The 17,215-nt window shown below is 40.5% G+C and overlaps 2 protein-coding genes across 2 annotated transcripts in view; both read left to right on the top strand.

The window, feature by feature from the left end:
* Nucleotides 1-17,215, top strand: part of Kcnk2 (potassium two pore domain channel subfamily K member 2) — a 192,238-nt gene that overhangs the window by 19,179 nt on the left and 155,844 nt on the right. The gene's annotated exons all lie outside the window — the stretch shown is intronic.
* LOC130874959 (60S ribosomal protein L31-like) lies at nt 10,164-10,554 on the top strand. The gene has a single exon (XM_057770545.1). It carries the CDS (start codon nt 10,177-10,179, stop codon nt 10,552-10,554), a length of 378 nt encoding a protein of 125 aa, XP_057626528.1. The 5' UTR covers nt 10,164-10,176.

Here is a 17,215-nt window from a genome sequence, read left to right as displayed (position 1 = left end):
TATACATAATAAATAATAAAGAAAATATTTAATAAAAAATAAAAAAGTAGATTTAATAATATACTGTTTTATTCTATCATTTCTATATTTCCTCTTTTTCTTTTCAGAATGAGATTCCTGAATCTAATCTCCTTTGACCATGACCACTAACAACTTCTAACCAACCCCCCTTAAATGGTGACAAATATCTACCAAATGACCAAAAGCCACTCACCCCACCTCTTGAGAATGCAGGTGTCATTTTCTTAAAATTACTTCCTGTTGTCTGGGGTTGATGGCACCTTTAAAGGACCCTAAACAATTTGAGATGAAGATCATGTCCTCAGAGAGCTAGTTATCATCCAGTCTCAGAGTGTCAGGAATGTGCAGGGCTTATCTGAAGTCCTGACTGAAGTAGTGTATGTAGCTGAACCACCTTGAAATTGTTCTGAGTAGTATGTCCTCCAAAGCTGACCTCTATTAGTCAGGTTGGTGACATTACCACAATTTAGGTGGAATCATCATTGTGCGGCCCCATCATCCTTTTGGAGATTTCAAAGGTTGCTGTTAGGAATAGTCATGGTTCACTGCAGAAAACTTAAACATTTACGTATCATATGCAGTAGATCTCTGAGAGGTTAAATATGTCTGGGACACACAATCTTAATTCTTAATTACCTGCTCCAGACCTAAGCACAAAATCATGTACAGGAAGATAGATGAAGCCTATTTCTAGAATTAGTTAGCATTCTTACATGACCATTAATATCACATCAGAAAATTTAAATATATAGTAATACAATTTTAAATATAAATTTTGAGATAATATTTATACCTTAAGAAATAATTTAAAGAGCCAAAATAAATCCAAGGGAATGAGGTTAGTGACAATATGATAGTCTCAAGATTTTAATTTTCTTATGTCCCATACCTGGTACCTCTTCTGAGCTTGGGTTTAGAGAAGGAGAAGGCTATACTCCAACTCCAAAACCAGCTTTAGATTTTAATTGAGTGGAAATTACAAAAAGGCCATTTGCCTCATATGTCTATAGAGAACAAAAGAAACTACATTTGGGATGATTTATAATTTGGGGGGGTGGTTGGAAATGTGTTACATCATTAAGCCAGTTTGTTCTTTTTCTTGGGGCTTTTTTTCTGGATGATTTGTCTCTTTTTCAGATATCTCATTTGTCCAGGGGTCCTTAGTTGGATGCTTTAATTTTTCTGGAGAGAAAAAAACAAAACCCTGCCCCAACCCTAACTATGGGGGGTTTCTTTCTTTCTTTCTTTCTTTCTTTCTTTCTTTCTTTCTTTCTTTCTTTCTTTCTTTCTTTCTCTCTCTCTCTCTCTCTCTCTCTCTCTCTCTCTCTCTCTCTCTCTCTCTCCCTCTCCCTCTCTCTCTCTTTTTGCAAGGTTATAGCTGATCAAATGAAGGACATTTGTTAGTCTTAAAAGTTAGTTTAGATTGAATGACTACACTGTTGGATGAACTATCACCTCTCCTAATCAAGAGTTCTCTCCTTTTCTAATCTAATTTTAATCAATTTTGATGGTATCCATAGCTTTTATTCTCCTATGGAAACAGAAGTGAATCCTGTTCCCCAACCTAACATATATTCTGGTTTATATTCTGAGGTCAGCACATCTTTAAAGTACATAAGTTGATTTAATTCAGTGGGTATTTCTGTTATCCAATGTCTTTTCACAGCTGTTGTTCCTTTCTCATTAGCACTTAAAATTTAAAGTCAATAGAGTGTATCTATCTCTGGGGGGTTCTTTATTATCCACTTCTGTTTATTAAGTATATCTTTTAAAGTGTAATTAGATCTTTTCATAACTGTTTGTCCTGTAAGATTTCATGTTATACCTGTAATATGCTCCATATTGTAATATGCAAGAATTGTTTCATTTTACTAGAGATATATCCAGAAGTATTGTCAGTCTTAATTTGTACAGGCATACCCATGATGGCCATTAACTTCTAGTAAATGTAATTATAGAATCAGTCTTTTCATAACTTAAAGCAGTTGCCCATTGAAATCCTGAATATGTATCTACAATATGGTGTACATATTTTAACTTTACAAACTCTGCAAAATAAAACACATTTATTTGTCAAATATTATTTCTTAGAGTACCCTTTGGGTTACTTTCTGCAGGTAGTGTAGCTTAGTTATATAAAGAACAAGTAGGACATTTCCTTATAATTTCCCTGGCCTGTTGTTAAGTGACAGAAAACTCTTTCTTCAAACCTTTGTTATTAACATGGTGTTTCTGAGGCTTCTAGCATGTTTCCTACCAGTAGTGGCTCAATTGCACTATAACTTTTTACTAGAAGGCTTGGTAGGCCTGTATGCGATCTAATATGTGTTTTATATATAAGGGATAATTCCTATTTCTGATTTTCTTGTAATTGAATAAATAACAGAGATAATCCTGAATCATCTGGAATAAGTTCAGTGATTTCAATATGTAAAACAACTCTGTATATTAAGAGTCAGTAACTAATTAAGATGTTTTGCAAATCTAATAACGGGACTAACATTTAATTTTGACTTTTGAACAGAATCATAATGTCTTTGAGTCACTTTGTTAATCCTAACTTAATCACCTAACTTTTCTGATTTATTTGGATCAGTATAAAGTGTAGGGACTCCATACATTGGTTTTCCCCCTACATTGTGAGGAAGGATCAAACTAGTTCTCTTTACAAACTGAAGTTTCTTGCTTTGGGGATATTAGTTGCTAATTTCTCACAAAAATTGCTGCAAGCTCTGACAATGTTTATTTTCTGGTCATAATGAGGCTATTTCAACATTAATCAAAGGTGCCACAATTTCTGCTGGGTTGAGTCCTGCTAATTGATGAAGTCTCAATTTTCCTTTCAGAATAAATTCAGAAACCTTTTCTACATAGGTCTTTAAGTTTTTACTCTATTTGTGCGGTTAAATATCTATTCTAGGATATTATCTTCTCTCTGCATAAGAATTCCTGTGGGAAAATGCATAAAAGGTAAAATAACCAGAATGCAGTCAAGTTCTGGATCAAAAAGATCCAAGAAATAAATTAGTTCTTGAATTGTTAATCCAAATGTGAAGTATAGCCAGTTATTATCTCCCAGCAGTTTTTGAAAATCATTAAAAATTCATAGTTAATATCTCCTGATTTGTATTTTCTGGGGTTGAACTTTTTGCAAACATATCTTGTATCCTAAGTAATTAATAGGATCTCCTCTTTGTATTTTTAGGAACAACTTGTAATTCCCAACAAAGCAATTTTTTTACTTCTTCAAATATTTTTTTTTTTTTTTGGTTTTTTCGAGACAGGGTTTCTCTGTGGTTTTGGAGCCTGTCCTGGAACTAGCATCAATTAGTAAGATATTATCCATGTAATGGTAAATTATAGTTTGAGGAAACTATTTACAAATTATTTCCAATGATGGTTGTACAAAATATTGATACAAGGTGGGGCTGTTTAACAGCCTTTGTGGAAGAATTTTCCACTGATACCTTTTAACAGGCTGGGAATTATTTTAATTCTTAAGCACTGTGGATGCAAATTTTTCACTATCCTGCTTTTGTAAAGGTGTAGTAAAAAAAAAAGGCAGTCTTTTAGATCAATCACTACAATAGGCTATCCTTTAAGTAATACAGAAGACAAGGGAATTCCAGGCTGTAAAGAGCCTGTAGGTTGAGTCATCCTATGTATGGCTCATAAACCTGTTAATGTTCTTCATTTTCTTGATTTCCTTTTAATGAAAAATAAGGGCAGATTTCAAGGACTAGTTGATTTTTCAATATATTGAGCATCTAATTATTCCTCTACCAACTGTTCTAGTATCTGCAGTTTTTTTTTTGTTTGTTTGTTTTTTGATGTTTCATCTATATAGGTTTGTCAGTTAACCATTTTAAAGGTAGGGCTGTTGGTACCTTTAAAAGACCAACAACTGTTGTGTCCTGCTTATGCACAACTTGAACAGCCTATAACTGTTCTTGATAATACTTTTTAATATTTCTCTCAGAAACATTCTTTAATTTACAGTTTGTTTCTGAGATTGGGGAAATGCAAATCTGTGTTTTTTTCAATTGCTACAACAAATCACTTTCCCATAAATTCATTACTATGTTAGCATCTACTTAGGGCCCTTTTCTTTCCTTCTGTGTGCCCCTCTAGCTTCCTCTCATTCTGTCAGAGAAATCTACGATCTACTCCAGCCAGATTAGTGTGGATTCTGCCATTCAAACAAAGGTCCAACTTCCTCTCCAATCTCAAGGGAGATTGGCAACACAAATTTCCCACAACAAATAATTACCAAGAACTCCTTGGATAGAGGTAGAACCTCACATGCAACACCCTTCTCCATGCTGGGATTTCATCTGGCTTGAGCTTTAACAAGTCTTATGCATGCTGTGACAACCACTGTGAGTTCATACATGCAACTGCCCTGCTATGTCCGAAAGGCATTGTTTCACTGTGCTCACCCACCACCTCTCTCTGGCTCTTATACTCTTTGTATGCCTTCATGTGCAATGATCCCTGAAGCTTTAGAGAGGGGAGAGTGGTGCATATCTTTCATTTAGGGATGAACGTTTTTGAGACCATTACCCTCTGGACTCTGACCAGGTGTAGGTGTCTGTGTTGGTCGGCACATACTGCAAACAGGTGCTCCTCTGATGAAGATTGAATAGTGCCTTAATTTACAGGCATAATGATGTCCTTAGGAGTTTAATAGAATGCCCCTTATGCTGGGTAACAGTAGTAGGTTCTCTCCTAGGGTCTTGATCTGTCTAACTATAGGTTATTTGCCAGTAATGAGACCAGGAATGGGTTTCATCTTATGGAGCAAGATTTACATCCAATCAGAAAGTGGTTATCACCACAGCATTCATGCCAGTATTGCCATAGTGAGTATACTCTGCCAGGCCAGTCTTTACTGTAGCTCATGGGGCTCAAGTTAGGGTCGGTGGTTACTTTTCTACTCTGGTAGTGTGCACGATGCTTTCCATTCCTATTGCTAATCAGTAGGGTTAAAGCTTCCAGATTAGACACAACTTCATTTCTCCATGTTCTATAAGAAGTGGCTTAAAATATTTTTTTGATTTGCTTTAAAAAATTCTGTTATTGAATTGTGTGAGAGTATCGGTGCATGTATGCCAGGTTGCCCTTATGGAGGTCAGAGGATAACTTCTGGGGGCCATTCTTTCCTGCTACCTTGAAGCAGAGTTTTTCTGTTGGCTGTGAGCAGAGTATTTCACTAGCTGTCCCATGACTTTCCAGTGCTGGAATTATAGAAGCATACCAGTGCATCTGGCCTTTTGTGAGATTCAAGACTTGAACTCATGTTGTCAGGCTTGCATAGTTCCCACTGAGCCAGCGCCTCAGCTCCAGAACTCGAGTTTTTAAACTTCTTTGTATAGATACTTAGAAACTGGATTGCTGGGTTTCTACGGTTAAGTACACACTTCACTTTTTTTAGAGCTAGGTTCCTTTCCAACATGGTTGTACAGCTTGTGTTTCTCCTGCTCTGTATCCTCATCAGCTTTGGGTATGATAGTTTCGATAGGTCTTCAGGAGTTCCTATGTATCCTGGACACTTAACATTTGTTAGATGTGTTTAGTGAATATTTTCTCCCTCTTCTACTGATTGTCTATTCATTATTGCAGCAGTGTAGCTTAATAAATGTAAGGCTTTCATCTTCATGAATTCCGGTTCACCTACTTTTTATAGTTAATATTCTGTCCATTGTATGAGAAATCTGTCTGCTTCAAGTTTGTGATGGTATTCTTTAAAGATTTTTTTTCTATAAAATATCATTTTACATTTAATCTTTAAGCCTGTTTTCAACTTTGAATTGATTTTTCCATAGCTAGGTTTGTTTTTATATGGATACTGTGTCCCAGAAACATTGGTTGAAAAGGTGTCCTCCCTCCCTGAGATGGTTTGGTCAACTGGACAGTCATCTGTGTATGCATAGGACTACAGTTGGACCTTCTCTTCTGGCCCATTCATCTGGTTTCCACTTTGCATCAGTCTTTCAACTTTGTCCTTTTTTAAAAGGTCATTTCAAATACATTTTTGAGCCAGCTTGTCTGTTTCTTCAAAATGCCCACTTAGATTTTGAACTTTATAATTTTAGCTAAAGATCAATTTGGGAAGAATTTTATTCAAATGGAATTGACTTCTGTAGTGCTTGAATATGCTACAGATCTCCATTTACCAAATCTTCAACTCTGCTCTAAATATTCAGTATACCAAGTTTGCCAGCATCATTATTCAAATTTATCACTTAGCATTTAGTGTGGTTTGATGTAATTGGATCCAGCACTGCTTCCTAAATTTAATTTCCTAGTCATTTGTTACTAATACATAAGAACTGAGCTGAATTTGAGCATTGATTGTGTGTCTTGCAGCTTTGGTAAATTCACTTCTTTGCTTTAATATTTACTTTGTAGATACCTTATGATTGTCTAAAAGACTATCTAGAATAAATACCTGGCTTGTGTCTTCTCACCCTTATTTTCTTTCATTCTTTTTTCTCATTTTATTGCCTTTACCAGGTCTTAGGTTCCATAGTATATTAATGAGAGTGAATAACCTAATCTAAGATGGAGAAAGTAGGGCTTGAGAGAGAGCTTAGCAGAAAAGGGAGTCTCCTTAGAAGGCATGAGACCCTGGGCTTAATATCCTGGACCACAGTAGGTAAAGACAGTATAGTCAATGGTCACTATTTTAGTGTTATTAATGCTGTTAGCCACAGGATTTTGATGTTTATTATTTTAATTTTTGTTAGCCAACTTTCATCAGCTGTATAAAGCCACTGGGAGATTTTCCTCTTAATTATGAATGAACATAGAATTTTACTAGATGAATCTTCTGTGTCCCTGTAGTGATCATGTGGTTTGCATTTTGTCCTTTATTATTTTAATATGGTGAATTGATTTTCAATTTTTAATTGATTGATTTTCAAATGTGAAGCACATGCCATGGTTCTGAGATCTTTTGATATATTTATGCACTTGAATTATCGCTTTAAAAGTTTTATATGTCAACGTTCATGCAGCGTTTGTCTTCTTTCTCCCTTAACTTCTCTTCCTTCACTCCCTCCATCCTCCCCCTCCTGTCACTTCTTTTCTCTCTCCCTTCTCTCTTTTCTTCCTTGACTTCTTCCTTCCTTTCCTTTTGCTTTTTTGTTAAACCATTGCCGGGTTTAGAGATTAGGATTAGATCTCTCTCTCTCTCTCTCTCTCTCTCTCTCTCTGTATGTGTGTGTGTATGTGTGTGTACACATGTGCACACATAGGCCAGAGGTCATCATAATATTTGATGGTTTTTATCAGTCTTTCCCACCTTATTTTTAGAATCTGAGTCTCTATCAGAGTCTATCAATCCTGGAGTGTTTATTGAGTCATTTAGTCTGGTTGACAAGTAACACACTGAGAATCTCTGTGTCTCTGCCTCTCTAGTGCTGGGATTATAAGCACTGGCTGGCACACCTGACTTTTCATGTATTTTGGTGAGCTGGACATAGAAGCTACCAGTCCCCCATCTCCTTATGTTCCCTCAACATGGTGGGAACACTCCAAGCCCGTCTCCTTATGTTCCCTTAACATCTGCTCATCTGCTTGGGTCTTCTGAGAGACCATGTCTCCTTGCAGTGACATTACAGATCCACTAACCACACTCAGGGGATCCAAGCGTCTCAGAAGCCAGTCTTCCCTAGACTCCTTCTCATTTAGTTTCTTACCCTAGGGTTGACAGTGCTGTCCTCTAAGCTTAAGGACCTTGGGGATTGGAGGTTCATGGTCCACTCTTGTCCTCTCCACAAGCCTTCCCTGCTGCTCCAGCAGTTGTGGGTCCCTCAGAATGGTTGTAGTAAGGGCAAAATGTGAGTGCAAGTTCCAGTGTTAAGGAGGCAACCCTTTCCATGGCAAGGCTCAGACTGCATTGCAGAAAAACTTTGGAATCATTTATTCTATTACATCGTATTTGCCTCCAGTAATTTGCAAAATGACATAAATCCAAATCAATTGACTTGATCTCTAATCCAAGGGACCCTAGATTTATAGCAATGGTGGCTGGCAACAGTTACCCATCCAAAGGTAGGACCGTCTGAAGTCATTTCCTCATAGTGACACCTTTAAAAACACCCCTGAAAATGCTGAGAAATGTTTATTCCCCCACACATCTGCTTCCTCTCACTCTTCTTTCTCTCCTCTTCAATATGATGGGAATAATATCTAGAGATGCTTTATCAATATGTTATGATCATTCACCAGCATCTTTTGTTGTTGCCATGGGAACAACTATGCTTTCAAAAGAAATGAATAAGGCTTCAGTTAGGGTAGAAAATGGGTTGGGCAGATAATGCTGATGAAATAAAAAAAGATGCAGAATGTTTGTGCCTGAAGGAGAATGAGACATAAATCAGCAATTAGGTGTTTTGTCTCACTACTGCCTATGAGGACACGACATCTAATCTACACCCATTTGTGTGAGCTGCTAACACACTGAACCAACAAGAGAGTCATTTAGTGCCCTGATTGGTCTTTAATCTTTCTCACCCACATCAGACTTCTCACTCATCTGATTCTAACCTGAAGATACTCATGTTTAACCAGTCAGCAAATGACCAGGCTGCAACCTTTCCAGCAAATATAGACAGTTTCATCTTCCTGGGTTATGTGTCAGATCCATGAGTTTTCACTTGGGAGATTGCATTGTTCAAGGATCCCAGGGAGAGGTCTCTACTATAGAACATCGTGCCATGCCCCAAGGTGCTGTGCTCCTCAGCTCTGAATGTGACCAAATCCTCAGAAAGGCTACTTGGAAGGGGAGAAAGCTCATCTCACCTCAAGGAGAAAAAGTACATCAGCCACGGTTGCTTTGACCCAACCCTTTTTACCTGTGGTAGCATCAGGATACGTAGGTTGGAGATCTGTTCATTTCATGATTGCTTGGAGGAGGGAGGGAGGAAGGAAGAGAAGAAAGAGGGGAGATAGATAGATAGATAGATAGATAGATAGATAGATAGATAGATAGATATTTTGATCAGCCAGTGAATCACGGTTAATAAAAACTCAGAGAGAGAAATTGGGGTTCAACCTGAAGATCCAAAAAGCAACACAGCCAGTCACTGGATCCTTCCTCCACCTCAGTCTGAAATGGCCATCCTGCATCCAGGAATCTCAGAATGGGACTGAGTCTGAGAGCTGTCACTTTCCGTTTTATAATCCTCTCTAGGGCTGGGATTAAAGGTGTGCACCACTGGGATTAAAAGCATTCCCTGCCTGCTTTCTATGGCAACTAATGTGGCTACTGGGATTAAAGGTGTGTGTCAACCACTGCCTGGTCTGTAAGACTGACCAGTGGGACTGTTTTACTCTCTGATCTTCAGGCAAGCTTTATTTATTAAAATACAATTAAAATGCTACAACAAACCAGTATAAGGCCACTAGTCTTTCAGCTACAAAGTCCTTTTTATCTGGGCCTCCAGCAGAAGGTGCTGCCCACGTTCGGGGTGGGTCTTCCCACATACATCAAAGCAGTCAAGATGATTCTTCAATGGATGCTTCCAGTCAGTCAGGTGACTCTAAGTATCTCTAAATTGACATTTAAATCCAACCACCATGGATTACTTGATGAAGTAACTGGTAAATTGATTTAATTGGTTGATTAATCAATCACCATGGGTTGTCAAACTCAGAAAATTAACAAAAAATTAAACCTTGAAAGAGGAGAACTGCAAACAAAGGCAATTTGATGGAAAGATACAAAAAATTAGGCAGTAATTTGGGATCCCAATTAATTATAGTGACGTTGTGTTACTTGGTCTCTGAGGAAAGAGTATGTGTGTGTGTGTCTATGTGTGTATATGTGTGGATGCCTATGTATGTCTATGTGTGTATGTGTGCATGCCTATGTGTGTCTATGTGTGTGTGTGTGCATGCCTATGTGTGTCTGTGTGTGTGTGTATGTGTGCATGCCTATGTGTGATGGAGGAGGGTCATTTGTCTACGTGTTACTCTCATTGGTTAATAAAGAAACTGCCTTGGCCTTTGATAGGACAGAAAGTGAGGTAGGCAGAGTAGACAGAATAGCTGGGAGAAAGAAGCAGATTTAGGCAGTCGCCATAGCTCTCCTCTTCGAGATGGATGCAGGTTAAGAATATTCCCGGTAGCCAGCTTGGGCCCGGCAGAATGGCTCCCGCAAAGAAGGGTGGCGAGAAGAAGAAGGGCCGTTCTGCCATCAACGAGATGGTGACCCGAGAATACACCATCAACATTCACAAGCGCATCCATGGCGTGGGCTTCAAGAAGCGTGCTCCTAGGGCACTCAAAGAAATCCGGAAATTTGCCATGAAGGAGATGGGGACTCCAGATGTGCGGATTGATACCAGGCTCAATAAAGCCGTCTGGGCCAAAGGAATAAGAAATGTTCCATATCGTATCCGGGTACGTTTGTCCAGAAAACGTAATGAGGATGAGGACTCACCAAACAAACTCTACACATTGGTAACTTACGTGCCTGTTACCACATTCAAAAATCTACAGACAGTCAATGTGGATGAGAACTAACCTAATGAATCTCAAATAAAGTTGGAGAACTGCCAGAAAAAAAAAAAAAAGAATATTCCCGGTAAGACACCATCTTGTGGTGCTACACTCATTAGAAATGGGTTAATCAAGATGTGAGAGTTAGCCAGTAAGAGGTTAGAACTAATGGGCCAGGCAGTGTTTAAAAGAATACAGTTTCCATGTAATTATTCTGGGGCTAAGCTAGCCAGTGGCCGGGAGCTGGGGAGCAGGAACGCAGCTCGCAGCTCCTTACTTACAGATGTGTGTCTGTGTGTGTATGTGTGCATGCCTATGTGTGTCTATGTGTGTGTATGTGTGCATACCTGTGTGTATCTGTGTGTGTATGTGTGCATGCCTATGCGTGTCTATGTGTGTGTACATTTACATGCATGTTTCATGTGAATTGATGAGAGTTTCTGTTGTGTGTGTATATGTGTGGTGTGTATGTTATCCCATGGAGTAGGTGCAGTACAGATTTACTTATGTAGGTTCATGTACAGGTGTGTACATATGCACAACATCAAGCGAGACATCGACAGGAGGTGTCTCCACAGTGTATGTTGAAGAGTGTCTCTTCGCTTCTGGGATTCCCTTTCTCTGCCTCCCTCATGCTGGGAATACAGGCGTGCTGCCATGCTTGCTGAGCTTTGATGTGGGTCCTGGAATCTGAACTCCAGTCCCCATGGTTACAAGCCACACACTTTACCTGCTGAAACATCTCTCTCTGCCAAGCACTTACCTGATAAGCCATATCCCCATGAGCAAGAATTTCTTTTTTAAAAGATTGGCATTGAATGCAAATTTGAAGTCAGCTAAACATGAAGGTTGTAACTTTTTTTTTCTATCAGTGAACAGCTTCACTGGGCTCCTACAGAGCCCCACGCTGGACTGGATGAGTTATCTGTCTTGGCCTCTGTATCATTATCATGTCCCCCATGTGGGATGCTGAAGGGGTCTCATATCTTTTCTAAATGCCAAAATTTTCTGTCACAACCTAAACTTCGAAGATGTTGTTCCTGCTGCTGTTTATTAGAAGGTGGCCTTGAGAGCCCCCTGAGATAAAGACTTCCAAAGGACGCGAGTGTCTCCAATGTCTCCTAAATGAGTATTGAAACAATTCGAATTCCACAGTTTTTTCCTTCCTCAAGTTAGTCGGCTGCACCTGAAATTTTTGTCCTTGAACCCTTTCTGAAAAAACTCAATTTTGATCTTATGTAGTTTGGCCCTATTCAGAAAGTAAAATATTCTCCTTGGATAGTTATTCAAAGTGATCTGTGTGTTTGCAATAGTTCCGGGCTCCTACCTAGGAAGGGGAATTTCTATGCGGTTGCCCGTGAGTGCTTCTGTAAGAGTGCTGTATGTGCTTGCTGGTATTTGTTTCCTGATGGCCAGTCACTCGAAGCAATTACTCGGCTGAAGGACTTGCTGCTAACAAAACACAGGCATTCGTTATACCGTGAAGGCAACTCTAGAATGTACCCCTGGAATTCTACAGCTTCCTGTGAAATGGAAGTGCATATTTAATAATTCGAGAAATCATGGAGAGGCCTGGCCTACCATGAATTGGTTACAATAGAGGAGTAATTCACAAATATTAAGCTATCCTCGTACGGGTCAATCCAGGTCACAGCCTGGAGGATCGAGCCTGATGACCTCTCCTCTGTGGTGTCTGCAAATGTCTGTCAATACAAGCTTGTGGTATGGGAAATGTAGTTCGAGAACTAGAAGAGCTTCTCATTTTGTAGATATGAGCCAGGGCATGGAAAGAAGCATGTATTGGGGCTGGAGAGATGACTCGGCAGTTAAGAGCACTGGCTACTCTTACAGAGCTGAGTTTAGTTCTCAACACCTACGTGGCATCTCAGAACAGAAGGTAACTCCAGTTCCGGGAGGTCAGGTGCCCTCTTCTGGCCCCATGAGTACCAGGTGCACATGTGGTACAGTTACACACATGTACAGGCAAACAGCCACACACATAACATACAAATAAATAAATCTTTCCTAAAAGTCATGTCATAGTAAAAAGAAATCTTTAAAGAGTGAAATATAGACACATGCATATTCATGCATCTAAATCTTAAAGCAATCACAGTTTAGTATTCCAGGCATTCTGTGAATGTATGAGAATATTGAGCTAGGAGAGACTTTATTTTCTGATATAAATTACTCCTCTGGTGTTCATGGTTCCAACGTTGAAACCTCACGGACAAATGGCTATGTGTAGCACAGTGAGGAAAACCCTGCCCTCTGTATAAATAAATCCAGTTTTTGTTAAATGTGACCATAGCCGTAGGCTTGGACGAGATTTTTGAGTCTATTAAAGTATGGATAAATTTTATAATGATCAGGCATGATGTTCTGCTTTTATATTATAATATTTAGAAATATATAATTAAGATTAAGGTAATATTTACACAAAACACATTTGTAAGTTTTAGAAAATTTAAAGAGCTTTCTAAGCAGCTAGTTTCTTTACTGAACTTTCACAAGTACATGGTTTGGGTCGACCCTCTTTAACCTCCTCCTCTCCCTGTCTCCCTCCCCTTCGAACTTACAAGCCTTCCATCGTCCCCTCAGCCTCAGTCCCTGAAGGGTTTCCTCTCTCCACTTTATGTTACATGTGTTCCATTGCCGAGCCCACCCCTTCCACCCTCTTTCTAGGCACTCACGTAAAAGATGCTTTGGGGCTTTATCATGTGACATAACTCCAAGTGTTAGTATTCTAGTCTGCTCCCCCCAGCTTCCCACGCATACACCAGAATCACATTTGGAGTGGTTGACTCTCCCACAGGCTGACTCGCACACCTGCAACTGTCTCTGCCTCTTCCCAGGACAGGAAGGCACTACCGTGAGTTGTCATACCAAGGAGAAGGGCAGGTTCAGGGTCAAGGTAGCCCATGCATCTTCCTGTAAACATCGATGATATTGAAACTATAAAAACTAGGGGAGACACGGGAAGTGTCACCTGCTATGGGAATGTCTTGTCACCCAAGAGCCATTCTCAGTGTGTTGTACTTGAAGACTTTCTTTTTCCAGTATGTTCTCAGATAGTTTGTTCTTAACCGTCCGTGCCGAGCACCGCACCCTTGAGAAAGCACAAGACCCTTGAAAACACTTCTTTAAATCACAAATTTGAATGTGGAACATGGAATTCAAATGTTAGAACACCAATTTGAAAATGGTGAACATAAAATTTGATTTAAACTCAATTAGATGAAAGATTTATTTAAGATCACCATGTAGCCATCTTAATTTACCATTAACCAAAACACCCTAGGACTCTGGGCTTTGGTCTTGTAAGTTCTTATGATTTCAGAAATATCTGCAACACTGTCCTTTTTTGTTTGTTTGTTTGTTTGTTTTTGTTTTTGAGGCAGGGTTTCTCTATGTGGCCCTGGCTGTCCTGGAACTAGCTCTGTAGACCAGGCTGGCCTTGAACTCACAGAGATCCACCTGCCTCTGCCTCCCAAGTGCTGGGATTAAAGGTGTGTGCCATCTTGGCCCCACTGTCCTATTTTTTAAAATGTTTTTAAACGCACACACACACACACGGACATGCCTATATGGATGTTTCGATAGCATATATGTCCATGTGTCATGTGTGTGCCTGATGCCTTTGGAAGCCAGAAGAGAGGATCAGATCCTTGATGGGGATTTTTGTAGCATGAGTTTCCCCTTATAACCATTAAAATAAAATTGCTATTCTTGAGCTGGCCTGGTTATTTATCATACCTACCTAATTCGCAACAGATCCTCTGGAACTAGAAGTGTAGTGTGTGAACTGAACTTGGGTTCTCTGCAAAAGCAGTTAGTGCTTTTAACCGCTGAGCTTTCTCTCACCCCACAAGAACTTTGTCTCTTAAATTTTTGATCTTTGGCTGTTGCTTAAGACTTGTCCGTATACCTAAGATTCAACAGTATACAAGTGTGTACCACTGTCACCTGAATGCTTGGGGTCTTGCAGTTACTGTTTGTGGCCAGATCATTCTATTTCCTCATAGTGCTTTGACTTCAGAGAGAGGACATGTATTATTTTCTTATGACTATAAAACCAGTCGGCTGAGTAGTTGGCTCAGTGGGTAGCAGTGCTTGCTGCATAAGCCTGAAGACTTGAGTTTTAATCGCCAGTATCAACCTAAAACCTCTGGGCAGGGTGACACGTGCATATATTCCAGCAGTGAGTGGGATGTTAGAGGGGTAGGGAGCAGAGGCTGACCAATCTCCAGGAACTCGCCAGCATAGTCCACATGGCAAGCTTTAGGTTGAATGAGAGACCCTATCTGAAGGGGAAAAGGCAGAGCATGATAGAGCATGAGCCGTGGGCACGCTCACACATGCACACAGCACACACATATGCACAAACCCAACAAACAAAGCCATACAAAAAGAGAGCTCTCAAGCGGGCATTGCACTGTTGGTTTAAACAAGATACAGCAAAGCACACTCGAATCACCCTTATGTAGGCAGGAAAGCTCTTAGGAGCTTGGGTGGTCTGCAGAGGACAGGGTCACACTCCTCTGTCTCCTGGGTGAAGAACTTTCTATTTATTGGGTGAAAGTGAAAAGTTTGCCTTGTTTTCATAAGGACCTGAGTCCAGTCCCCAGAACCCACGGGAAAGACATAGTAGAAAGCACTATGACCCCAGCTCTGGGGAGACAGACAGGGTTAATAGGCAGCCAGTCTAATCTAGTTGGTAAGCTCCAGCCCAAAGACCCAGCCTCGGAGTAGGCAGATTGCCTTTCTGAGGAACATACTGGATGTTGTCCTCTGGTCTCCACATGTACATGCACATATGATCACATACATACTCACACCTGCACACGCATACACCTGCAGGCGTACACACAAGTGCATCTATTATTAGTGCCACCAGACACTATGAATAATGATGGAATTCCAGTGTAACGGTCTTCCCAAAATTCATTTAGAAAATGAAACATGGATTAGAACAATAATATGATAGTTACCTGTTGTAACCTGTGGAAAAAAATCTGTTAAAAAGTAGCATCCACCCCATGTTTTTAAGTCAGGGGATGCCAGAGGGGAAATTTCTTGACACCGTGGAGACAGAAGATTCAAGTTCAATTGCTGGAATTCATTACTTCCAGAGACTTCGCTGGCCATCAGCGGGAGAGGAGGAACACACATGAGTGAGCTGTTGGAAGGACCACGTGTGATACCTCACACGGCCCAGTGAGCCCCCCTGAGTTTCTTATATGTCATACCACTGCTGCTACACCTGCCCCCATCCCGTTCCTATCCATATTCATGACATCATTGAACGAAGCCCTGCGCTTGAGGCAACCACAAACTAGAGTTTGCAATACTGTTTGGAGGATGAAGTTAAGACACGCCTGTGGTAGCTAATCTTGATGATCAATTGTAGCAGAGTGAGAAATGCCTAAAAATTAGGGAAGCATACCTCTGGGCATTTCTGGAGAGGATTCATGGAAGAGGTAAAGCCTGTCTTGAATGTGGGTGCCAAGGGCCCACGGGCAGAAATCAGAATGGAATGAAGGGAGACAGAGAGACAGTGCTTTGCTATAGACTCTCTCTCTCTCTCTCTCTCTCTCTCTCTCTCTCTCTCTCTCTCTCTCTCTCTCTCTCTCCCTCTCTCTCCCTCTCTCCCTCCCTCCCTCTCTCTCTCTCTTGCTCTCTCTCTCTCTCCCTTTTTCTTCCTGCTCCCTCTCTGCTTGCTGGCATCTATGAAAAGATGTACTGAAATGTCCAGAATCCTGAACTCAAATAAACCCTCCCTCCCTTACGTTGCTCTTTCGAGGAGATAGAAGGTTGACACAATGCATGTTTAGATAGAAAAAGGTTGTGAGATAATCCGTCATATTTTAAAACTCTTTGTTTTCCTTTAGCTCTATGTTACTTTTATTTGAATTATACCTGGAGGCTGAGTTGAGGAGAAACAGGAAGATCTTTGTAAGAGCACAGACCCCTTGTTGGGCAGATGGCAAAGGCTCCAAGTACTGAGGATCTGATGGAGGTCAGAGCAGATCTATACCATCTTGGCTGTGTGGGACCCACGGGATGCTAGAAGTTGTGAGATTTGCACACTGGTTACATCATTGGATTACCAGGTGGACCTGGTTTTCAGCCACTGAACACCTCTGCACCCCTCCCCCCCATAAAAGTCCTTGGAGTCGACTTCCTATTTGCAGTACACAGAATTTCAAATTCATCAAGGCAAAGTGGGATGGAGGGACCAGGAAGGAGCAGTCTGCACAAAGTAGTAGAAGGAAGAGCTAGAACAGAAAAGAGAGGGTAGAAGGCTGGAGAAGGGAAACCTAAGGAAGGCAAGGAGAGAAAGGAGGTGAGCTGAGGCCTGGTGGGGGAGGGTGATGGCGTGATGAACACAGAAGCTCCGGAAGCAGACTAGCTCATTCTCACCCTTGGCTCTGATCCTCCCAGCCCTAGTCTGGACAAGCTGCTTCATCTCCCCAAGTCCACAGTTCCCTACTGAGAAACTTAATCATAGCTTTTGCCCCAGAAAGCTGTAAGACATTATTCAGACTGTAAACACCAGTTTAGCGCTCGATAAACGGCTAATGCAATCAGAGCGTTTGAGCAAAGCACCTGCGCTGCGAAAAGGTTTGCGCTTAGACTGTCTCCTTGTACACCAGGGAAAGAGACACGTTATGCTGAAAAGCAG

Source organism: Chionomys nivalis, chromosome 5, assembly GCF_950005125.1.
Source record: "Chionomys nivalis chromosome 5, mChiNiv1.1, whole genome shotgun sequence".
Taxonomy (NCBI): Eukaryota; Metazoa; Chordata; class Mammalia; order Rodentia; family Cricetidae; genus Chionomys; species Chionomys nivalis.
This window is presented reverse-complemented; position numbering and strand designations above follow the sequence as displayed.